Here is a 24,156-nt window from a genome sequence, read left to right as displayed (position 1 = left end):
TTGCACAGCCCATGATCCCGTTGCTACGGTGGTATCTACAGCTTCCAGGCAGCAGTCCCAGCCCCGTCCCTGCCCCTTCCCACCACAGGTGCTGAGCCCACCCGGCTGGGGAAGACGGAGCCTCACGCATGATGCAAGGACCTCCAGCCCTTGCCACTTACTAGTCCAGTCGCTGATGTTCCCCGCAGAGGCTGCGTAGGGCCCTGCCATGGCCACCACTTCCAGCAGGTATTTGTGTCCTGGAGCCAGGCCAGAAAAGGTGAATTTGCTGATGCCTTTCCCAACAGAAACATTGGCTGCCACAATACCTGATCCCGAGTGATACAGGAGGAGCCTGTAATTGTCTTGTCCTTGGGGTTCAGCTCGCCAGGATACGCTCAGCCTGTTGGGATACCCCTGGTTCGTCATGTACACGTTATGGGGTGCCAGGGGGTCTGGAGAGACAGGATAGGAGATGTTGTCAGTGAAGGGTCTGAGGGCATTGCCTGGCTGTCTTGGCAGTGTCATCAGAAGGGATGCACCATACAGTACAGGGCACTTCGTCTCGGCTGGATGGCTGCGCCCACCAGCCTGGAGGCAGCTGAAAGCAGCTTCTGCAAGATTCAAGTGGTGCTTCTCTGAACAGAGACAGCCCTGTCCCAGCTGGAGTGAGACCCCCAGGGATGGGAGAAGAGGGGACACCCAGCTGGCTGGAGGGGAGAGGAAGGTGAACGCCCCTGTCCCCTGCTCCCTCCTCCGTGCTTCTCTGAAGCACAGCTCCCAGTGCTGCAGCTGGTCTAATCCAGGCTGGTGGAGCTGATGGTGAAGGTGGGCAGAGCCCTGCTCAGTGTCATGGCACTGACATGCCCTTTGGTTCAGGTAGGGCTCGGGGTCTGCCATGAAGGTCAGTGGGTCCATGTCCTTTGCCATGAGCCTTTGTGACTGCCCAGCAAGGCATGCATCAACCTCAAAACAAGGTACTCACACGTCCAGTTGCTGACGTTCCCTGCAGGTGTCCGGTAGGACCCTGCCATGGACACCACCTCCAACACATACTTGCTTCCTGGGGCCAGTCCCATGAAGGTGAAGTTGTGGGTGTCTCTCCCAAGTGAGGCTGTAGCTGCCACGGCGCCCAGCTGCGCGTGGTACAGGGTCAGTGCGTAGCCGTCTCGCCCCCCGGCCGCGGCTCCCCAGGATGCGCTCAGCCTGTCGGGGTGCCCCGTGCTCAGCAAGCGCACTGTGGCCGGGGGCAGTGGGCCTGGGGAGTCATCAGACCTGATGTTAGGGACTGGAGACTGTGCAGAAGGAAACACACTTGGCGGGACATTGTGCAGCAGAACCGATTCTCCCTGAGGGCTGGGACATGAAGTCCTCCTCTGGCACACTCCTTCTCCTCACTTTTCTCTTTTCTGTCCCCATCCCACCTCACCTTTAATGCTGCTCAGCCTTTGTAGTCCCTCACATGCCAACCCTTCTTCATCCAGGTCACCCTCATCCCCATAGCCCAGCTGAAACACTTTTGCCACCGCTGCGTCCTCCAGTGCCCAGCTGGCGTGCGGCTGCCTGGGCAGAGCTGGCACAGCCTCTACACTCTGTCCAGCCCTAAAATATTTCTGGGTGGGGCGAAGTGCTGGACTAGCAAAGACTTGTTCTCCTAGGAGGACTGTGGATTAGCCTCTTCTACTACACTGATTTATGGTAATGTCCTTTCTGCCTGCTGGAGGAGATTCAGGAAGGGTGCGAGTGCTCCTGTATACAGGGAGATGGGGCTGCACGGGCAGAAGGATGTCCCCACATGGGCACAGCTGGGTAACCTGCATGTCATCAGCGTGTACTTGTGCAAGTCCACAGTTGAACATCCATGTGCCCATGAGGGTAACAGTGTTCCCATGCACTAACTGCTGCGTGCTGCACCCATGCACATGTGTGTGCACATCTCCAAAGGCACCAGGACCCCTGTAAACCTCCCATCCCTCCTCAGGGCTGCCCAGTGGTGCAACATCTCCCACCCCTCTGCAGAGGACACTCCTCTGGGCACTCACTGGTCCAGCCACTGATGTTGGGTGCCGCTGCCTGGTATGGTCCAGCCATAGCACTGGCCTCCAGGGAGTACTCGCATCCTGGAGTCAGGCCCATGAAGGTGAAGTTGTGGGTGTCTCTCCTGAGTGAGGCTGTAGTTGCCACGGTGCCCAGCCGCGCGTGGTACAGGGTCAGTGTGTAGCCATCTCGCCCCCCGGCTGCGGCGCCCCAGGACACGCTCAGCCTGTCGGGGTGCCCCGTGCTCAGCCAGTGCACAGCGGCTGGGGGCAGCGGGCCTGCAGAGGAAACACAGTCACTGCCAGAAGCCGTGGTCAGGCTGAGGGAAAGGAGATGCTCCATGCCTGTGCCAAGCCTGTGCTGCAGGAGGTGGGTCAGCCCTGCAAGGACTCAAGGGCTGGCTTTGCCCTTGACTCTGTGGCTCCAGGGATTGCCTCCTCCCTGGTGCTGTGGGTGACTGCAGATGGCTACCTGGGACATGGGTGGCCAGGCCATGGGGTCATGCACAGACTCCCCATGCTGCATCCAGCAGGGCATGAGCACTGAGCGCTTGCATGGGTGGGAGAGGAAGGCAGGATCTGGCTGCACCAGTATGGCCTCTGATTTGAACCAGGAAGGGGGAGATCTGGTGGAGGACACCTGGCTGCAAGGAGAGCATCATACTCACGTGTGCAGTGGGTGAGGTTGGGGGTGCTGGTGTGGAAGGGCCCAGCTGTGGCCCTCACTGCCACGCTGTAGCGGGTGCCGGGTCTCAGGTTCCTGACGGTGTGACTCCTGGCATCCCAACTCAGCACCACACGCCCAACACGACTGCTGGAGGCTGTGTCATAGACATCCACCATGTAGCCTTCTGCTCCTCGCCCCCTGGCTGCCCAGGAGACCTGCAGTGTGGAGGCAGAGGGGCTGCCCAGCGTGAGGTTGGCAGGGGCCAAGGGATCTGGAAAGCAACAGCGAGACGGTCAGCCCCTGCGTGCCACCACTCACTGCTCAGTGCTATGAGCCGGCTGCTTTGCCCAGTGGTTCCTTGTGCTCTGGCAGTGCCACGGGCTGGACTCCAGCCCCCAGCTCCCCCGGGCGGTGGGCAGGCTGGCCACCAGAGATCCTCCCAGAGAGAAGCATGGGGATAAATGGGCAGACAGTGCGCATGGCTCTGAGTGCAATATCCCCAGGGCTTGCAGCTGGACATGGCAGGGGAGATACCCAGAGCCTTTGAGGTGGGTAGGGAGGATTGGCTCTGTGTCAGGGAAGGAGTGAGGACAGTGAGCAGAAAGGTGGGACAACTATGTAGAAGCTAGGGGCACAGCGGGGAGGGTTTGGGATGGGGAAGGTGGCGGTGGGTGCTCTGCAAGGCTCAGGGGCACAGTGGAGTGCTGTGTCCAACCCAGCCCATCAGACTCACGTGTCCATTGGGTGACGTTGGTGGAGGAGGCTTCGAATGAGCCTTTCACAGCAATGACCTGCACAGCAAACCTGCTGCCTGCCTCCAGGTGAGTCCAGGTGATGTTCTGGGCATCCGGACTCAAGGTCTGGACCCGATCCCTGCTCTGGGTGCTGAGGCTATACAGAATAGCACGGTAGTGGTCCCTCCTGCCGGGGGGCTTGTTCCAGCAGGTGTAAAGCTCCGAGGAGCTGCCTGGGTTGGTAAGGCTCAGGTTTGTCGGTGCAGCAGGAACTGCAAGGAAAGACAGACACATGAGTCAGTGAGAAGAAGATCCAGTTCTGACCATGCAGCCATCTCCAGGGAGGAATCTTGCTTTCCCCAGGCACCCAGCAACTGGCCAGCAAGTGCTCTGTGCCCATGTGGCACAAGAAGGCTGCAAAAGTCAGGAGATGACTGCAGGCCAGCATCACTGGGAACCAGGCCAGGGTGCCCTCCTCTCCCTGGGTGCCATCATTGATCCCCATCCCATTCTGGAGCTCCTTGCAGTGCCCTCAGCCAAATCACCCATGAGTGGTACGGATGCTCACCCGTGCAGCCAGTGACATTCTGGGGGAGGGAGCGGTAGCGTCCAGCTACTGCCCAGATCCCAACAAGGTAGCAAGTTCCTGGTGCCAGCCGTGCCAGGGTGACATTGGTGCTGTCCTTCCCTGCTTCCAGGTTCCTTGCTGGTGCAGAAGATCCCTCCTCGTGCATGCTGAGCAGGTATCCATCCCTCTGCCCAGGAGGGGTCTCCCAGTGCACAGCCAGAGCCCAGGCAGTGCTGACAGGGCTTGCCGAGAGGGAGAGAGGAGGTAATGGGACTGCAAGAGAGAAAGAGCGTTACAGGGGACAAACCTGGGATGCTCAGGACTGACTCTAGTTTGGGAATGAAGGTGGGAGCTGCAGGACTGTGAGCATCTCACATGCTGTCTAAAGACTGCTGAGAGCAGCAGGTTGCTCCCAGATCAAAGCTACTCCCTGTGTCCCAGGTGATAATCATAGAATCATAGAATCATTTAGGTTGGAAAAGACCTTTAAGATCATCAAGTCCAACTGTTAACCCAGCGCTGCCAAGCCCACCACTAAACCATGTCCCTAAGCACCACATCTACCCGTCTTTTAAATACCTCCAGGGATGGAGACTCAACCACTGCCCTGGGCAGCCTGTGCCAGTGCCTGACAGCCCTTTCAGTGAAGAATTTTTTCCTAATATCCAACCTAAACCTCCCCTGGTGCAGCTTGAGGCCATTTCCTCTTGTCCTATTGCTTGTTACTGAGGAGAAGAGACCAATCCCCGCCTTGCTACAGCCTCCTTTCAGGCAGTTGTAGAGAGCAATAAGGTCTCCCCTCAGCCTCCTCTTCTCCAGACTAAACAACCCCAGCTCTCTCAGCCGCTCCTCGTATGACTTGTGCTCCAGACCCTTCACCAGCTTCGTTGCCCTTCTTTGGACACGCTCCAGCATCTCAGTGTCCTTCTTGTAGTAAGTAATGGTGCATCACCACCACGACCTGAGACGCCCTTGTCCCAGAGTGCTGGAGCAGGCTCACAGCATGCCCCATTGAGCTTATGGGCTCAGGATGAGTGAGGGTACCAACAAGAGAGCCAGCATCTTGAGTAGAAGACACGCACCAGTGGTGTTGCAGGGACATGGTCTCAGGGCCCTCCTGCAGAACAGCCCTGGGACCAGGGATGGGGATGGGTGCAGAGGAGCTGCGTTCCTACCAGTGTAGCCAATGGCAGTCTGAGAGGAGATGCGATGAGGCCCAGCCTGAGAAATGATCTCCACGCGGTATCGGGACCCTGGCACCAGCCCCTCCAGGTCAAGCTGGGTGACTCCACGGGGCACGGACACGTTCCTGATGATGGACAGGGACTCAGCCACTGAGAGCTGTACCAAGTGGTCTCTGCCACCGCCTGACTCCACCCAGCTCACATGTAGCTCCTGGGGTCTCTGGCCAGGCTGTATACTCACATTAGCCAGAGACAGTGGATCTAGGGGGAAACAGCATGGAGATCCATGAGATCGTGGAAGAAAGCAACTGGAGAAGCGAGGACACAGCTTGCACCTCTGCAGAGGGTTAAAGGAGAAGTGGCAGCAAGCTGGCTGCCAGCTGGCCTGTTGTCCTGGGGGCCATGCAAGTTGCCTGTGCATGTCCCCAGGTTGCTGCTAGCAGGCGGGTGCTCTACCGAGAAGAGAGCACTCAGCTCACCAGTGAGCTGCTCTGCTCCATGGACAGGGAGCAGCAAGCCCAGACAGGTCTCAGTGCTTCCCCTCTTGCACCCCTCTCCCACCAGTCCCAGGCTGGCCTTGAAATCACGAGTAGTCTAGGCAGAAGGTTCAGCTTGACTGGGGAAAGCCTGAGCTGGGGAAAAGGGTCTTTTGGGGCCCAGAAGCTGGTACACAGCACGTAACTCATGACACATGCTCCGATTCCCAGGGGCAGGGAACGTGCAGGTCTCACCAGAGCCCTCCCTCCACCCAAACACATCCACATCACTGCCAGTCTTGCAGGCAGTGCCAGGATGCCCTGTCCCTGCCAGAGGCAGGGGACACTTCTCACTCACATGTCCACTCAGTAGCAAAGTGTGACGAGGATCTGTATGGGCCAGCGAGGACAGTCACCTTCAGGAAGTACTGAATGCCAGGGGATAGCCCCAGGAATGTGAAGTTGTGGGTGTCTGGCCCCACTGAGACATTCCTCTGTGCTGGATGGCTCTTGCTGTAGAGCTGGAGGTGGAACTGATCCACATCACCAGCAGCCTTGTCCCAGAAGGCAGAGAGTCCCAGCGGGCGTCGGGTGTTGGTCAGGGTCACGCCGGCTGGCGCCAGGGGGTCTGAGAGAGAAGAGACATCCAGGTAGCGAGATGCAGACATGGTGGAGCTGCCGTGGTGTGGAGTGGGGGCCTGCATGCACTTGTCCTGGGCACCCTCTACCACTTGTGCCTGGTGGGCTCAGGTCAGAAATCAGCCCTGGCATATCAAACCCAGAACAGCCTGAGCTTCTGCTCCACAACAAACACGGGAGCAGGTCCCCACCTTTCCTGCTGGGTGACATTTGGAAATGTTTTCCATTCAGTGATGGATTTCTCCTGCACTGAAGACCCTTGTACTTCCAACCTGGCTGAATATGGCTCTGGTTGTCCTTCCACTCTTTGTCTGTCTATGCATCCCTGTCCCTGGTTCCCCCCACTCCCCAGACATGGTCCACACTCTGCCTTGCTTCCATGCCATGAGCTTTCTGCTCTCGTTGGCCAGGCCATGGTTGCAATTTGCAGTAGGGGTGAGGTAGAGGTAACACACTCACATGTCCAGTCTGTGGCTGATCGCACAGGGGATCTGTAAGGTCCAGCCATAGCAGCCATCTCCAGTGTATACTGTCGCCCAGGGACCAGATCCTCAAAGGTGACATTTGTCCAGTTGTTCCCCACAGTCATGTTCCTGACCTGCTCCTGGGACTTGGTTTCCCAGAGCGTGCCTGTGTAGCTGGTGCTGCCAGCAGGAGCTGCTCTCCAGGAGGCTTGCAGAGAGGTGCTGTGGCCCTGATTGCTGAGGGTCAGCTGCTCCAGGGGCAAAGGATCTAGGAAAGGTAAAGTCTAGAGTCACAGCTGCACCCGGACTGCAGTCAACTGGCAACCCAAATGTGCTGGGGCTGGAGCCCCTTCCCTGGGAAAGCCCACATCCAGGTGCTCCGGCCACCCGTGGGGTCTGAGCAGGCCACTGTCACCCCTGCTGACACCCAGTTTGGCAGGGACTGGGCCAGGACACACTTCAAACTGGCATGGTAAGAGAGGAGTGCTCTGGTGCTGGAGGAGGTGGTGGGTGGGATGGTCTGGACCAGGGCAGGGGAGAGGTGGTTCAGGGCAGATGCAGCCTGACAGTGCCACAGGAGGGCGGCCCGGGGGGGGAGGAGGGCACTGGGCTCTGCTGACCCTTGTGCTGGGCAATTGGCATACAGACCAGGGCCAGGCACATCCAGCAGCACCTCTGCTTTCCTCCTGAGCCTTTTGCCCTTTTATTGCATGAAGCTACAGAAGACCTGTGCTACCACATGCCCTGAGGCACAACATCATGGGGAAGGGAAGGACCCAGTGGGAACCCCAGGGCTGGCTGCAGTGAGGGCTGTGGCACTCACATGTCCAGTTGGTGATGCGCCGGGGTGTGGATGTGTAGGGGCCAGCCACGGTGCTGACCTCAAAGGTGTAGAGGGTCCCAGGGCAAAGGCCCTCATAAGTGAAGTTGGTGACACCTCTAAGCAGCGAGCTGTTCTTCACAGGGTGCTCCATGGCGCTGAAGGCCAGCACGTAGCCCTCTCCCACTGCCTCCTCCCAGCTGGCCAGTAGGCTGTAGGGGCTCCCCTGGCTGGACAGACTCACACCAGATGGTGCTCGCGGCTCTGCAAGTGACAAGGATGGGATCATGCACGTCACTGCGTGGGGCAGTGCATCAGGCAGCCAGACTGCTCTCATGACACTCTGCAGCGGTCAGCCAGGGCTGCAGGGAGAGCCTTTGACTTCTCCCAGTGCCAGGGGCTGGGTGAGTGCCTCCCCACACCCTTTAAGGCTCCAGTGTTTCCTTCCCGGAGTGGCAGCTCAGGGACAGCACCAACTGTGGCTCCACAGCAGGGACTGGGCACAGGGAGATGCTGCTCTGGGGGGACTGGTGGTGTTTTGCTACCCACCAAACCAGCTGCTGTGAGCAGAGGGAGGGGAAGACATCTTGAAGCCTGCCAAACACTGAGGCCAAAGGTTACTGAGTAGGATCTGGTCCTGATTCATGCTTGACTACCTGGCACGAGTCTGCCAAGGACCTCGGAGTGCACCCTCACAAGGAACTGTGGGGCAGCAGATTTTGCCACTCTGACCCACAGCCGGCTCTTGAGACCAGGTGCCACTGCACAGCATCTCTGCCCCTGCCACAATCCCCCTCCCCATCCCACCAGCCTCCCTCAGGGCATCAGCCCCTCCATCAGGCAGCAGAAATGGCCTTGAAAGGATTCTGCTTACGTGTCCAGGCTGCTGTGCTGCGGGCTGATGCCCGGTAAGGCCCAGCGACCGCCGTCACCTGGACAGAGTATTGCTTCCCGGGGCTCAGCCCGTGGAAGGTGACATGACTGTTGTCTCCGCCGACGGAGATGTTCCTTGTCGGAGCACCATCCTCTCCCTCCTGCAGTGTCACCAGGTAGAAGTCCCTCTCTCCCGCTGGGGTGCTCCAGCAAGCCTGCAAGGAGCTTTGCTCCTCTGCGCTGCTCAGGGTGACATTGCCAGGGCTCAGGGGGTCTGGAAGGGAATGAGAATGTGTGCATCAGGATTATGGGGTGCTCCGGACCCCATACACACCTGAGCTTCATTCCCTGCTTCCTTATCTGCAGGGTTACCTCCAGCCTTAGACATCCTTTCAGATTGCGCTGTCTCCATTCCCCAGCACAATCATTCCTGGTCTAGCAGAGCCTAGACAAAGCTGGCAGCCCTGCTGGGAAATTCCTAAAAGTCCCCCTCCTCTCCATTCGTGTCCCGTCATGAGCTTGCTGATATTCCCAGGAACTGGCCTGGACAGAACTCCTGGCCAGACGCCCCTGGCTCATGCATCTGGCACTGGGGACGGCTGTTCAGTCGGGTAGGTTAGAGCTGCAGACTGGCAATGGCAGGGATCAAGCCAGACTCACTCCACAGCAGAAACAAACCAGCTGGGGGTGTGGAGGTCTTCCAAAATCCCAGCTGCAGAGCCAGCAGTGAGCAGACTCCAGCTTCCTGGACTAGCAGGCGGAGCAGGAAAGAGCTGGAGACTTGTCACCTGGTGGCAACCGGGTCCTTCCAGCATATGCCTGACCAGTGTCTCTGCCCAGGGCCGGGAGGAGTCACCGGCCACAACAGCCCTGAGTTTGCAGCTTGGCACCTCCATAATTTGTTGCTCCTCACCAGAGAGGGTCACCGCTTTCTTGGCATTCTGCATGAGTCTGTCCAGGAGGCTAGGCTTGCCCTCTCTGTTTTCCACCTGGTTTTCCTGGGAACGTCTGGGAGAGCAAGTCCGGGGCCAGAACTGTTCACAGTGCTACGGCCACAGTGTTGGCAGCAAACCAGGACTGTAATCGCGGAAGTCATCTGCTCTTGGGGCCCTTGTCAGCGTGAGGCCAGGAGGTGGAGGTGGTTGGGTTGAATGGTGCAGCTATCTGGGGTTCGGGAGGGCTACCCTCAGTTTCTTGACCTGCCAGAGGCTGGCCTCCTTGGCTGTATTTGCACAGCACCTGGCACATCAGGGACATCCACCGGGATAAGGTTATCAGGTGCTACCAAAATATACCCTTGACAGCAAAGGGGACCAAAGATCCATTTCCCTCCAGAAACCCCCAGTTCATACCAATATCCTCTTGCCCCCTGTTTTCTCTGCTGCCCTTGGACAGCCCTGAGGCACGTAAGAGCCCGGCCCCTGCTGCACCTCACACCAGTGGGATCTGCTACCCTTCCATCCCCGTCAGGGAGAGGCCACAGGCTGATCCCAGTGCATCCCAGGGAGAAGCAGGCCAGCACTAGGAATGCACTGAGGGGGAACTCACTGGCCCCACTACTGCAGTGCCCCAGAGATGGGTCCTGGAGCGGCTTTCGACCAGGTCCAAACAGAAGAATTGCCCTCTGCACCCAGGGCTCTGGCAGAAGACCTTTGGATTCAGAGGCTGGACCAGAGGCAGGGAGAAAGCCAGGGTCATCGAGGTCCTCCCCCATCCCTGGCCATCATACTCACATGTCCAAGCGGTGGCATTGGGCCCCCCCACAGTGTAGGGCCCTGCCGTGATGCTCAGCCCCAGCCAGTACTGGGTGCCAGGGTGGAGATGCTGGAAGGTGTAGCTGGTCAGGCCCCTCCTGGCCGACAGGGTCGTGGTCACAGTCTGGGTGAGGAGGTTGTGGAGCGCAAGGTGCAGCCAGGCAGCCCCCCCAGCACCCGCCCAGGAGGCGACGAGGCTGGTGCTGGAGCCTGGGCTGAGCCTCAGCTGGGTGGGGATGGAGGGAGCTGAGGGGAAAAGCAGGAGGCAGCGAGGTTCAGCACTGGGGCTGGGGCTCCCTGGACCCTTTCCCCATCTCCCACAGCTGCTCTCTGTGCTGGCATGGGGGCTGAAGGTCTGGCAGGGCTCTGCTGAGGGATGTCTCCCCCATGTCTCCCAGGAGAGCTGAGGGGCTCTTGACGTCCCTCCATACTGTCACATTCTGTCAGGCTGCAGGGCAGAGGTGGTGGCAGCCTGGGTAATACAACATTTCTGCAGCTCCCACCAGCCAAGGCCTTTTGCCAGGATCCCCAGATTGCCCTTCTCCCATGGGGACATGGAGCACACAAACCCAAGCTGCGGATTCTGCAAGGCAGGACTGAGGTGTGAGGTCGTCCCCTTGGCCAAGCACACTGGGCTCACCGCGGGGATGTGAAAAACTCCCAGCTGTTCCCCATCCTACACAAACTCCCCATCCCAAGCCTGGAGACCTCCTCCCCCTCTCCGCCAGCCCAGCCAGCACAGTGTGCTGCACCCCTCCTGCCAAACCCTTTCTCCCACCCCTTCCCTCTTGGGCAGGCACACCCATCGCTCCCTACCTGTCCATTGGTGGATACTGGTGCTCGCCTGGCTGGATCCAGCCAGCGTGCTGACCTTCAAGGCGTACTCACTGCCAGCCAGCAACTTGTCAAACAGGAACGTGGAGGCGTTTGGCAGGACGGACGCATTTCTCACAAGCATCTGGGAGTCGCTGTGGTAGAGGGCAAGGTGGTAGCCATCTCGCTGCCCACGGGCGTGCACCCAGGAGGCATGCAGCACAGCAGAGCTCCCGCCGCTGCTCAGGCTCAGGTTGCGGACAGGTGAAGGACCTGCATCAGACATGGCACAGATGGGGCTTGGCTGGTTGCCTGGTGATGCCTGACCTGCCAGGTTGCTCAAGGGCCAGTGGGACAGTGCCTTCACCTGGTGAGGTCCTGCCTGCCAGCTCCACAGGACCCAATCCCCCAAGCACAGCCCCATCACCTCCCTGCCAGCCCCCCAGTCTCCCACAGGTTGTGTGGGCTGCACCATCCCCTTTGGATCAGTCTCTGTACAATCACTCTGAACTGGGCAGGGAGGCTCGGTCAGGGACAACACACCAGGTTTGCACTGAGAACGGTGAAGCCATGAGCGCTTACCTGTGAGCTCCCCTGCTGCCAGGTCCTCTGTTCCTGCTGACCCTGTGGGTTCTGCCACCTGCCTTGCCCTGAGCACCAGCCCCTGCTCCCTGCAGCCACCACTGCTGTCTGACACCATCCCTTCTGCTGGCCAACCCCCTCCCTCCAGCTCTACTCTCCTTTTTTGGAGGTTTTGGAAACCTCCAAAGGTTTTCCACCTTCCCCTGCACTGATTTACCCAAGGACCTTCTGGAGAGATGCAGGCAAGGGCTGCTATCCTCACCTGAGCTGTGGGCTCACCAACCCTGCCCCCTTCCCTCAGTCCTTGGCATCAGGGAGCGTGCAGAGCAAGGCTTGGTGGGTGAGCCAGCGATTGACAGAGATGTGCCAAAATCAAGGAGCAGATGCTACTTCCTTGTAGCTCTTTCTAGACCTCCAGGCATGACTTTTTCCACTCCTCAGCTCTCTGCAGTCCCCATCATAGGCTGGTCCATCATTAGCTATATTATTCCAGAAGATATAGCCTGAACCCTTCTCATGCGAGGTGCGGGAGCAGGACCCTCCTTCCACATGGATGAGGGAATGACCCCTGGGGCTCTGGGGACCAGGGAAGGACCCTAATCCTTGTGGAAGCGAGGAAAGACCCAGCCTCGCCATGGACTCACAAGACTCTGCACAGACCTGTACTTCACACCCTCCAAAGCAGTGTGACGATCATTGGTAGGAGCACTCAGACTCTTTGACTCTGCAGTCCCCGGGGAACCCCTTACTTGTCTGTGCCGTGACTGTCTGGCTGGTGGTCTCCATGCAGGCAAGCGTGGCTGTCACCTCAATCTCGTAGCGCATACCAGGGGTCAGCCCGTGGAACCAGAAGCTGGTGATGTTGGGTCCAGCAGATCCATTCTGCAGCGGTGTGCCCGACTCCAGGGAGGAGAGGGCGAGCGAATATCCCTCAGCACCCCCCTCTGGCTCATCCCAGGACAGAAGGAGGGAGTCCGACCGGCCATGGTCACTCACGCTGAGGTTCAGGAGGGTCCCTGCAGAGGCAAAACTGAAACCCTCAGCAGGGAGCTGTGGTGCTGGTGGGTGGCCAGCCTGCAGGGCCAGGCTCGCCAGCCCACCCTCACTGCACACCTTGGCCTGGGCCATCACCATGGGCACTGTCCCACCGTGGTCAGGCCCCCTGACCTCAAAGGCTCTCAACAGCCTTTGGAAAACACAAGAAGGCTCAGAAATCCCCATGGACTGGGGTCAAAGGCATGACGTGAAAGAGATGCTTCTAAGCATGCAACATCTCTTCCATTGGAGAAAGAGCAGAAGGCTTCAGGCCATCACATGTTTTGTCCAGACAGCCCCGGTTTATGGCAGAAAAGTTGCCCTGGCTGGGTATGATCCATTACTCACCACCTGGGTTGGTTTGAGCCCCCAGAAAGATGTTGAAGGGCCCTGGGCCCACCGTGCAGAAGCAAGACAATGGACAGTGAGGGAGCAGGTTGGGTAGGGCAGTGGGGCCAACACGCTCCCTGCAATAGTCTCTGTCTCTGTGTGGGCTCTGACAGAGGAGAGGGTAAAGGCTGCTTTGGAGGGATCCAGGCACTGACTCCCCACTGTCCTGCCCGGTGCAGAGATGACATGGGAAGAGCAGGACGCTGCGTACGTGGAGGAAATGTGGGGCACAACCCCCTGCTGAGGTGTGTCCCTGCCTGGGCCTTGCTGCAGCAGCAGGTCAGCACGCTGTGGCTGCAGGGCCGGTGCTGTGGCATCCAGATGGCGAGCGTCTGAGGACAAGGAAGTGGCATACGGGGCTTTGCCTAATTGGTGGGTCAGTGGCCAAAACTGCTATTGAATCCCTGCCCTTAGAGTTGCTCAGGAACCACCTACACAAACAGGGGCCAGACAGAGCCTGTCTGTTGGGACCAAGCTGGCAACGTGACTCTTGCAGGCTCCATCTCTGCCTCCCCATGCCTCCGCTAGCAGATCGTCATGTTCTCCCCATCCCCAGCCTTGCTGTGAGCCACGAGCTCTCTGTTGCTTTCAGCCTTTGGGAAACACCAGAACAGCTCTAGTGCTAATAAGACATTTGTGTAATAATTAGCACTTAAAATTTATGACATACAACATTTTGTAACAGGCTTACAGGTGTTCTGGCATGGCAAGAAAGTTTTAAACAAGCACAGCTATTGCCCCAGAGGTGTGCCCGGGGGCTGCCTTCACACAGCAGAAGAGGAGCAGTGTGGGGTGAGCCCCAGGGGCAGGGGACTGCTCGGGTGTTGTCTGTGGCCTTACGACAAAGCTGGACAGCATCAGAACTACATGCAACTTCTGTTTCATGAAGTGCCATGGTTTGGAACCTGCGAGCTTCACTCAGCAGATGGGTGCAAAGGGAATTGGGGAAGCTAGATGGACACAAAAGAGGAGCACATAGTCCCCTTGGGAAAGGCCTTCTCAGTGCCATCCCTGAGCAGTTCAAGTGCAGAGTTAGGAACAGACTGCTCGGGAAGGGTTATCTGAATGTAGCTGGGTGTCCATGCATCAGGTGTCTACACCTGGGCCAGCTGCCCGGGGCTCCCCTTGCTGTCAGCAGAGACCCAACTGCAGCAGCTTGCGGAGCACAGGGCATGGTTAATCTCCTCCTGAAGACAGCCAGCAGGGTTGTGCCCTGCGTGGAGTTCAAGAAGGGATGTTTTTTCACTGCAGGCTCCTTCTTATCTCATGAAGGTATGAGTTCTCCACCCATGTTTGCCTGCTTCTCTCAGGTATCCAACAGACTGCATCACCTGCCTCCGTCTGTCACTTGGCAATCATCTTCTGCACCTCTAATACTAATCCTCCAGCCCTGAGGGCCATGATCACAACGCTGCTCACATCCCCATAGATAAGCTCCGCTAACCACATCACAGACAGCCACATCCAGGTACACCCCATGCTCTGACTGGTGCCGGCAGATCATCTGGGAGAGTTCTCAGTGGCACGGGCCAGCGCTGTGTGGGCACCGCGCTGGCTCCAAGCACACGGCAGTGCTTGCTGGATGCTGGGCCAGTGTGGCTGTGCTGCTCCTCAGCCAGCTCGGCACAGCCGTGGGGCTGCCCCAGGGAGCATGATCATGCCCAGCCAACTGCAGAGGCTCCATGCAGGGCACCTATGGCTGTGCTGCTGCTGAGCCCGATTGATGCTGTGTGGGAAGGAGACAGCTTGGAGCCTTGTCCATCTCACACTGCCCCCCATAAAGCTGGTTGCTGGAAGAGGATGGGGCTGACACCCTCCCTTTCCCTGGCCACGACCTGCAGCCTGCAGTAAGTCTAAAGCAGAGTATTTACAAAGCTGCTCAACTCCAAGAGTCCTGCCCCAGCACATCTGCTCATCTTACAGCTCCTGGGCATCAAGACCACCCTCCACATCCTGGGGACTTCTTTGCTTTGACTTACCTCTATCACTGGGTGCATCCTGTCCCTCCAACCCTGCCTGTGCTGTCCGGTTGCATCCTTCGCCCTGGGGGATTGAAGGTGTCAAGTGAGAGAGGGGAAACATGAGGTGGTCTGAGCTGAGACCAACGCCTGGGAGAGATGCCTTGTGCCAGGCCAGGGGTCAGGCTGGCCAGGCACAGGTCCCACGCAGCCATGGCATCTGGGGGCTGTGACCCCTCTTCGCAGGAGAGCCCAGGTCACTGCTCACATTGCCCTCCCCTAACCAAGGCAGGGAGACAGACTCAGCAGATGTAGCTTGGGGGCTGCCCTGGCCTTTTGCATGGGTCCTGGGACTGCAGACCAACATGAGGCCATGCCCACAGGAGAAGACGTCCCACCAAAACAGCCAGGGCACAAGGGGAAGACTTGGGGAGGGAGGGAGCTCTGGACAGGCCCTGGCAATCTCATTCCCTCTACAGGCACTACCCCCTTCCCACTATCACGGGGGGAGAGGATGGAGGGACCCTAGACCTCAGTCTAGCTGCCATCCCCCACAGGCTGCAAAGCGAGGGCTTGGCCTGAGAGCTCCAGAGCATCCAGCACCCTCCACGCTGCAGCGGGTGCTGAGCACGCTCGCGGGACACCCGACTCCCCACAGTCTGCTCGCGAGCAGGGTGTGCCCTGCTTAGGTTGAGGCTAGTTCCCTCCACATTAAAGGAAATATCTCTGCCCACTCCCTGTCCCGCAACAAGCCACAGAGGAGCAATCATCTTTCTTTAGTTATTTCCCCCTTGGCTCTGCTGGCTGACTCATTTCTGGCTCCCCCACCGACTGCGGTGCTTTTGGGAGCATGTGTGCAGAGGGGAGCGAAGGGGCTCCAGACCCCTGGGAATAGCAGCCAGCCAATTCCTGGGGCGAGGAGCTGTGCAGCCATGGCAGCAGTAACACACTCTGATCCCAAGCGCTGGGGCGAGAGGGCATGGAGAGGGGGGAGGAAAGTGGAGGAAAGAGCCAGCTCGTAATTGCAAACGTCGCTAATTTGGTGCAGCTGCATGGCTGGAGAGGCAGCCCAGAAATATGCCGTCATTCCTCAGCGGGGTAGGACTATGCAAAGCCCCTTGCCGCCAGAGAGCTTGGAGCCAAGAGCCTGCATGGACAAACGGGGGGTTGAGGAGACAAGGGCTTACCTCTGCCAGGGTTCCCAGGAGCCGTGGCACCCACAGGACAAGCAGCGGCAGCAGCGGTGGTCTCATTGGGACCAGGGTGGCTGCAGATTAGAGGGATGACAAGTTGGGGAGGGGTAGCTTCTTAGCAGTGGCTGTCCCCAGCCAGCCCCTTCTCCCATGGCAGCGAGGGGCTGCGTCCCCACATGCTTTCCGAGCGCGGGTGACAGGATGACATCAGTGGGGACGGGCGTTGCATGCCAGCGCGTTGCACACCAGCGTGTTGCACACCAGCGTGTTGCACACCAGCCCTGCCAGCTGTCCTTGGGCAGGAGCAGAGCGCGCCTCCGGGCTGGGAGAAGTCCTGTGTGTGTGTGTCTCTCGCTGTGTGCATTTGCTATTGTTCCCGCGGATCTGTGTCCCTCTGCGGTGACTCTGCAGCTGTCCTTGTGTGAGCCAGTGTGTGCGGCGGCCAGGGAGCTGCTTGCCGGGGGGCTTGGAGGGGGGGCTCTCGCTGTGGCTCAGTCTCTGCACGGCTGGAGCCCGGTCTGGCCATCAGAAGGAGTTCTGCAGAGTTGTGGGAGTTGGTGCCGAGAGGGGAGGAGAGGGGAGGAGACAGGACAGGACAGATGGCGGCTCTGAGCTGGAAGGGAGTGCCCAAACCAGCCCCCAGCAAGGGGAGGGAGGGCAACCGCAGCCTCCGGCAGCTGGGCTCGGATGCTGGAGGGAGCATTGGCAGGAGTGCGGATCCAGGGTGCTGTGCACCTTGCGGCTGTCTCTGTGCCTGGCACGTTCGTGCACCCTTTAGCTCTGTATGCATGAATTTCTGCACGGGGTGCTGATGGGGAATGGGAGGTTTGGTCATGCTGGGTGAGCAGGGAGACGTGTGCCTCTGCGTGATGCTCATGGCACAGGGGCAGGCAGATTGGAGCTGGGAGTGGGGGCGTACACGTTGTGAGAGGTTCCTGTGTGCTGCATCCCATGGGTGCAAAGATACCTGGACTGCGCTTTGCCCATTTGAGGGGTTGGCTGGGTCCGAGCTGTGCCCTGTCTGCTCGTGGGTTGTCGGAGTTGTACGCAGTGCTGCCATGGGGAGCACACTGTGCGCCCCCAGCCGTGTGCAGGGCCGTGCATTGTGTGGTGCTGTGCTGTGCCTGTGCAACGCGTGGCAGGATGCCAGCTCTGATTCAGAGCGGAGATGCCATTGGCTTCACATCAGCGCTGGAGATCTGGGACAGTGCTGGAAAAGGTTCAGTGATGCAGCTATCCTGGAAGCCAGCGCAGCCTGTGTGGCCGTGGGAGTCTGTCCCAGTAGCCAGCATGTCACCAACGGGGGCTATTCAAGCTCTGCTTATTGCTGTGAGCCACCGAGCTGTCAGGGTGGGACACATCCCCCAGCTGGCCCCAGAACAGCAGAAACCCTTCCTGAAAAGCTCAGAGGTTTCTCAAGCAGGATGTGTGAGAGACATATCAGCCCCCAGTGCCTGGGCAAAGACATGGGAAAGCCCCAGACCCTGCACATAGTTGAAAAGAGAGGGGGACACAAGGACCCCTGGTCTAGGACCCATCTCCAACCCCAGATCCATTCCCCAAACCTCCTGACAGTCCCCAAGCTGATGGGACCAGCTGGGAAAGGGGACAGAGCACATGAGTCCCCTTCCATTTGCATGGGGAACAGTTAATTCCCAGGTCCTGGCCAAATGGGACTGGTGCCAGGAGCCCTGGTCCATGGTCACAGTCACATCTCTGCAGAGATCCAGTCCCCTGCCTGGAGTGGGCTGAGGGTAAAGGAGCCCTGGCCCTGCTGTCCAGCCTGGCAGTGAGGGCTTATTTGTCACCTTTGTCTCCTCTGTTAATGACTCAGGCATCCCCCAGCAGAGAGGCACAGCTCAACATCAGGAGGCCCTTCGAGTCCCTCTGTCCCCACAGCTGCCCTCCCTCTGCACCCTGGACATGAAGGTTGGGGTGGGAGCAGAAGGCAATGCCTCGGCTCCAGTGCAGGCAAGCTTTTTAGTACTGGCAGCTCCGGGGAGGGCTCAATGTCAAAAATGCAAGCAGTATATCTTCTTGTGGTGGAGGCCCAGGGTAAAAGCTCTGGCTCTTAGGGAACCCCTGATAAGCATTTGGGACTGAGGGCAACCAGCACCTGGGGTGATGGGCATGACCCATCAACCAGTGCCACAGACAGCTGGGAACACGCATCCCTGCTGCCGGACATTGGCATGACAGGGTCTGGCCGTCCCCGCAGGAGCTGAGCACAGGGCGGGTGCTCATGGATACTGGAGGTGATGTCCTCCAGCCACTTAGGCGGAGGGGGAGGGGGTACCCCTCCATGAGCCGAGGCAGAGGGAGGTTTGGAGCTGGCTGCTGCCGTCTCCAGTGGGCTGGGGACTGTTTTAAAAGGCCGCTTTCCAGAGCTGGGCGGCTGCAGCCAGCTGGGAGGAGGCTGGAGCTCCCCGCTGCAGAGAGGGCTTGCCAGGTTTACCCGGGGGCCCGGAGTGGGATCCGGGGGGTTACAGCTGGCCGGTCCCCAAACACGTTTGCAAAGAGGCTTTTGGTGGATGTCCCCATGTGGGTCTGTGGTGTGGCGCAGGCTGTCAGGTTATGCACCCTGCCACTGCAGCGCAAGGTGACCCTGTCTTGGATGGGGAACATGGGGCTGTGCTGACGGGAGCAGCCTGGAGGGTCAGGATACCTGGGGCAGAGGCAGAGCAGGCAGGGGAGGCTGGGGGCGGATGGGACTGTGTGGTGTCCCTGGAAGGTGGCAGGTGATGGCAGAGCTGAACTGGAGGAGCCCCTGGATGATGAAGCAGGGGTTGGAGGTTAGGATGGAGGGCTTTGCCAGGCTGGGAATTGTGATCCAGGGGGATGGGGCAGGAGGAACCTTTAAGATTATTAAGAAAAACCCTGGGAAGAGATTTTGTATCCCCCAGTGTCTAAGGCAGGTGATAGGAGGCAGTGTCACCTGCAGCGGCACAGACAGATTGTCCCGGGCTACAGAGTCAAGGTGTGGCTCCTCTAACTTCAAAGCACACCAAAGAGCAGATCCAGGCCAGCAAGAGGACAAACCCACTCTCTGGAGTCCTGGGAAACTCCAGCTGGGCTGAGTCTGCCCTGCCCAGCCAGGGAGCAAGCTCAGCCCACGCGCACTCGCTACACCTGCCTGCCCACAGCCCCGACGCTCCTGCCACCAGCTCCCTGCAACGCCGGTCATCTCCACCTCCAGCCACCCTGGCTCAGTGGGATGGGGTTGCAAGGGAGGTAGGTGGGATGTGGCATCTCAGGAGCTTGTTGGAAATCAACTTCTGCTGCCACGGCCCTGTGTGGGGCTACAACTCTACCACCAAGGTAGTTTCTCTGGGCATTGGCTTGCCCAAGGACCAAAGGGTCTGTCCTGCCCTCCCTGATCTCTGGGCTGGGGAGCAGAGCAGGGACTCCTGGAGCATGGTGTCTCCATCCCCCTGGAGCCCACTGCCACGTTGTGCCACTGCCCTGCACCTCCCCATCCAGGAGGACAGGTGACCCCCCCACCCAGCACGAGGGCATGCTGGGGGGACGCCTCGGCACCATGCCTTGCTGCCTGCTGAGTTGGGACTGACCTCTGGGCACGATCCTGGAGGTGTCCCAGAAGCTTTCCCAGCCTCCGCATGCTGCTGGTGGCCTGTCACAGGGTACGCAGAGCTGGCATCCTGCTGGCCATGGGGACACGTCCATACCAGCCCCATTGATTTAAATCTGGGGACCGGGTGGCTGTGCTCCCTGAGCTCAGGGACTTTGGGCTGTGCCTGTGGTGGAAACAGCCCAAAGCACTGGTGGGAGCCAAACCCAGGCCCTGTCCCTGGCGCCGCAGCGCTCAGCAGCCTCCCATACTGGACAGAAGAAGCTGCTCGTTACGTTTCAGCACTGCCCTCCCTGCGGCCATCCTGGTGACACGGTGCCACCACAGGCAAGGACAGAGAGAGAGCCCGCCTTCAGCTGGGGATGCCAGATCTCCCTTGCGGTCCCCCCGACAGTGAAGCCTTTGGCTGTGCCAGACCCAAAAACAACTGCAGAAGGTTTCTCCACCCAGTAGCTGGAACCCAGCCTGGAAACTCAGGGGCTGCCGAGTCATCACATTTTCCGTGAAGCAGCAAAGGCTACCGAAGGAGCAGGGGGATGGGGGAGGCCCTGCCAACCGTGAGCGCTTGACAGCTCTGCCGACCAGAGCTGGGGTGGCACCGCAGGGTCTCTGCAGCCAAGCCACCGCCTCCTGCAAGGGGGAGAGCCCCAGGCTGGGGCATTGCCCTTGCCTGAGCCCCAGTGGGATCATCCAGTCTGGAGCAGAGATGGGAAAGGGGACCTCTGACAGCACGCCCATCATTGTGGTGTCGGGTCTTGCTTATGCTGAGGGACAGTAGCCATAGTGCAGTGGCAAAGGCCCTGCCTGGCAAAGGCTCCAGGCAGTCCTCCTGGGCAGTGCCAAACTCAGACCAGAGCAGAGTCCACCCCCAGTTTGCCTTTGTACTCCATGCACTGGCCTTCACTCCAGGTGCCCTGGGCACGGAGCTGGTGGCTCCCCCCTGAGGCATCTCCCAGACCTGAGCATGGCCCTCCACACTTGGGGGGAGTAGGGGACCTCCCTGAGGAGCACCAGCTGGGGCGAGGATGAGCAGGGTGGGCAGCAGAGTGCGTGCCTGCGGCACCTGAGCATCCCCGGTGTCACAGGGTCTGTGTGTGGTGACAGCCGGCAGGCAATGCCCCCGAGGCTGGGCACAGGCAGAGCCCGTGAAGGTCCCTGCACACCGCTGCCAAGGGACAGCATGGGGGCAAGGATGCTGCCACTCCCTGAGGGACAGCCTGCCACCCAGAGAGGGCAGAGCCATGGCCTGGCACTGTGCCATCAGCAATGCTGTTACTGCATGGAGGAGCCTGCACCCACGTCTGGACATGCGGCCCTGCTGTCCCCATGGGAGCTTTGCCAGCCCTCCCGGGGCAGGACCCCTTGCATCCAACTTGGCACCCTGAGACAACATGTTGCCCAGGGGGCCCGTGATATGGGGCACTGGGGGCACTGGGAACAGCACTGGGGCTCCTGTCCTGCCTCAGCCCAGCGGCAACATCCCTCTGGTCCCTGTCCCTCCGGCCCCTGTCTCTCCTTGTGCCCACCAGTGGTGTGAATGGCCCCAGGCCACGATTTCTCCCTTCTGCCACCTCTGAGGAGCTGAGCGCTGCCTGGGGCTGCAAGAGAGGAACAGGGGGAACAGGCTGTTCCCCTGGGCAGAGCCTGCGGAGGATGCAGGTGCCGCTGGGACCTCTCTCTTTGCAAGGTTCACACGCCACCGTTCTCCAACCCTAAACCCCAGAGCACTGGGATGCTCATCCTTCAATCCCTTGCAAGTGTTTAATCATTTCCACGTGGAGTCCTGCCAGCACTGCTGCCTGCCTCCTGCCCTGCGCTTTCAAACCTTGGAGCTCTTCCTATTTTGCAGAGAGGGGAGGGCAGGGGACATCACCCGTTCTGCAGGGCAGAGCTGTGCCCAGGGCAGGCACAGCTGCACTGGCCAGGCTACTGGATGGCCGGGAGGCACAGGAGTGACCCCCGTGCTCAGGTGATGCTCTGCGCGCCCCCCACTTGCTGCCAGTGACGGATGAGACCTGGCAGCAGAGCCCAGGATGCCTGCGGGTGCAAATCAGGCGCCTGCAGACCTGGGAAGAGCAGGGTGACTCAGAGCACGCCCAAAGCCGGCAGAGCCGGGCAGACCTGCTCTGCCCCACTAGGGTGTGGGTGCCGCCCCTGGGGCTGAGCAGGCTCAGGAGTCCCCTTCCCCTGGCCAGGGCAAGAGGCACCAGGTGGGGAGGGCGGATAGCAGCCTGGAGACTGCCTGCCCCACACCTACCACAAGCAGTGCTAGGGCAGCACCTGGATGGCCCCCCAAAACCTCCCACTCCATCGCCAACAGCCTGCAGAGCTCCTCAGGGCTCTGCTCCCACCCTGGGATGCAGTGCCAGCACAGGCTGACGGCAAAGGTGCCCAGTGCTGCCAGGACGCCACACTCACAGAGCCAAGAAGTAGCCACGAAGCAGCTCGAGGTGCCCACCTGCACCTTGCCGTGCTGGGGAGCCCAGGCACAGGATGCCCCCTGCGCAGGCACAGCCACAGAATGCCAGGCTCTGCTTCTGGCACAGCTGTGCACGCAGGCTGCTCATCGCCAGCCGCCTGCCCCCGGGGCCATGGGATGGGGTTTGCTCCCACTGTGCCAGAGCACAGGAGGGTCTGCACTCCTTTCCCCACTGCATGCATCCCGGTTTCAACCACACAGGTGGGAAAAGAGAGAGGGGGGTAAGGAGCGGGAGCGGTACCTCTCCTGGTGGGCATCCCTGGCGTGGTCCACAGCTCGTCCCTGCGAGCCTGGCGCGCGCGGTGTTGGCTTGGCGCGCTCACGCTTGCTTGCCGTTTACTCCTGCTTGTGCACGGCCCTGACGCTCAAGTCTGGGCTGGTCCTGAGGGAAGGCCCGCCTGGGCTCGCCTAGCGTCTCAGCTGCAGGATGCCAGGGAGGAGGGATCAGCTGGACGGAGATGTCTCCTGTGGCCCCGTGATGGCAGGGGTCTGCGCCCTGGGGAGGGTGGGAGATGCATGCCATGCTGCAGGCTGGGCATGGCTCGTGCCTCCCTGCACCTTGCCTGGGTTTGCACCATGCGCTGCGGGGCCAGCCCGGGTGCTGGGGGCACCCTGTGATGGGACCCTTGGAGGCGGGAAGCATCCCTTCATGCTGCCGTTGCAAAGGGAGGCAGGGAGGGCCCTGAGGCTGTGACGGAGCCAGCGCAGATGCCCAGACTCACGGTCCAGCCCTGAAGGTGTCTGTGGGCTGTGATTGCTAAAGGCCATACTGCCCTGAGCCCCCTCAGACCAGCCACCATCCTGGAGTGAGAGCATCCCAGTCCCTCTCAGCCCCACATCAAGGGGGAGGTAGAGAGGACCTGGTGAGCTGGCTCAGGAGGTGCAGAGCATCTCAAGAGCTTGTCCAGGGTGGCACTTATCCTCACCCTGGTGAGAAGGTGGCCAGCTGGTCCCTGGGGGTAAGGAGAGGGGTCTTGCCAGTGGGTTCAGAGCAAAGCTGGGACCATGGGAGCAGGTGCCAAGGCACCCCCTCTCCCATCTTGATGGATGCAGCAGGAGGAGGTGCAATAGCCGTGGCAGTGAGCATGAGGACTCCTGCCTCCTGCAGTCCCAGCTTTTTAGGAAGGAGGCCCGGAGCTCATGTTTCCCGTGTCCTTGCAAGTGCCTGGCAGGATTAGCCCAGCTTAGCCCTATGTGGGAGCTGCAGGTTCCCACATCCGCTGCGCAGTGCGTGGAGGGGGACTTCTGCATCTGACCCTTTCCAGTCCCACAAGGGTCCCACGTGTTTCAGCTGCCGCTCGCGGGGCTCAGCCGTCCCACCACGGGCAACCGTCCCTGCCGGCGGCTCCCCCCCACGCATCCCTCCTGGCTGGGCAAAGCTCTCTGCAGAGAAAAGGGAGAGAGAAGGCGATGCTGGCTCAGTCCAAACCAGCCTGCCTGCGCAGCAGGGAGAGGAGGAAGCCCTGGACGCTGCTGCCATGCTCAGCAGCTACACGAAAACACAGCCTCCAAATTTGGAAAGCATCTCAGTTTCCAAATACCACCATGAACTGAAAAACTCACCTCAAAATGAAACCAGCCCGGCCCTCTGGTTCAAAGTTTCCTGTATAAAAACAAACCTGCCAGACAGCTGCATTTGCACACAAAAGGTTTTATTTTCAGGAGGAAGGTCTCTTTTTTGGAGGAGTAAACAGGAGGCCTGCCCATCCTCCATGCCCCTGGGCGGGAGGCCTGCCTGGCAGCTCAGGGCGAAGGCAGGGCATTGTCCCATCTTGCTGCTTGGCTGCTTTCCCTCTCCCACGTCCCCTGCAAGCAAACTGCTGCCTGCAGCACCACCAACGCCGCTGCCGTACTGAGCTGCTGAGCAGCTTGCCCTGCAAGCACTGGACCGCGTCCGGCGGTGCCGGCCAAAGCGTTTCGCAC

At 59.9% G+C, this 24,156-nt stretch overlaps 1 protein-coding gene across 1 annotated transcript in view; it reads right to left on the bottom strand.

The window, feature by feature from the left end:
- LOC104011096 (receptor-type tyrosine-protein phosphatase V-like) overlaps positions 1-22,505 on the bottom strand; it is a 40,450-nt gene extending 17,945 nt beyond the window's left edge. The window contains exons 1-17 of the mRNA XM_087762099.1: positions 22,475-22,505; positions 16,160-16,239; positions 14,994-15,057; positions 12,339-12,605; positions 11,011-11,280; positions 10,174-10,440; positions 8,442-8,714; positions 7,571-7,831; positions 6,743-7,015; positions 6,003-6,272; positions 5,160-5,429; positions 3,985-4,257; positions 3,416-3,688; positions 2,684-2,953; positions 2,022-2,294; positions 965-1,237; positions 162-434 (exon numbers count right to left, since the gene is read on the bottom strand). Of these exons, the coding sequence (XP_087618225.1) occupies positions 162-434; positions 965-1,237; positions 2,022-2,294; positions 2,684-2,953; positions 3,416-3,688; positions 3,985-4,257; positions 5,160-5,429; positions 6,003-6,272; positions 6,743-7,015; positions 7,571-7,831; positions 8,442-8,714; positions 10,174-10,440; positions 11,011-11,280; positions 12,339-12,605; positions 14,994-15,057; positions 16,160-16,239; positions 22,475-22,490 (3,946 nt within the window). The 5' untranslated portion in view covers positions 22,491-22,505. The remainder of the gene's footprint in view (positions 1-161; positions 435-964; positions 1,238-2,021; positions 2,295-2,683; positions 2,954-3,415; positions 3,689-3,984; positions 4,258-5,159; positions 5,430-6,002; positions 6,273-6,742; positions 7,016-7,570; positions 7,832-8,441; positions 8,715-10,173; positions 10,441-11,010; positions 11,281-12,338; positions 12,606-14,993; positions 15,058-16,159; positions 16,240-22,474) is intronic.
- Between the last annotated feature and the right edge of the window lie 1,651 nt (positions 22,506-24,156).

Source organism: Nipponia nippon, unplaced genomic scaffold (assembly GCF_047370975.1).
Source record: "Nipponia nippon isolate SJK-2023a ecotype South Korea unplaced genomic scaffold, ASM4737097v1 scaffold_25, whole genome shotgun sequence".
Lineage (NCBI taxonomy): Eukaryota > Metazoa > Chordata > Aves > Pelecaniformes > Threskiornithidae > Nipponia > Nipponia nippon.
This window is presented reverse-complemented; position numbering and strand designations above follow the sequence as displayed.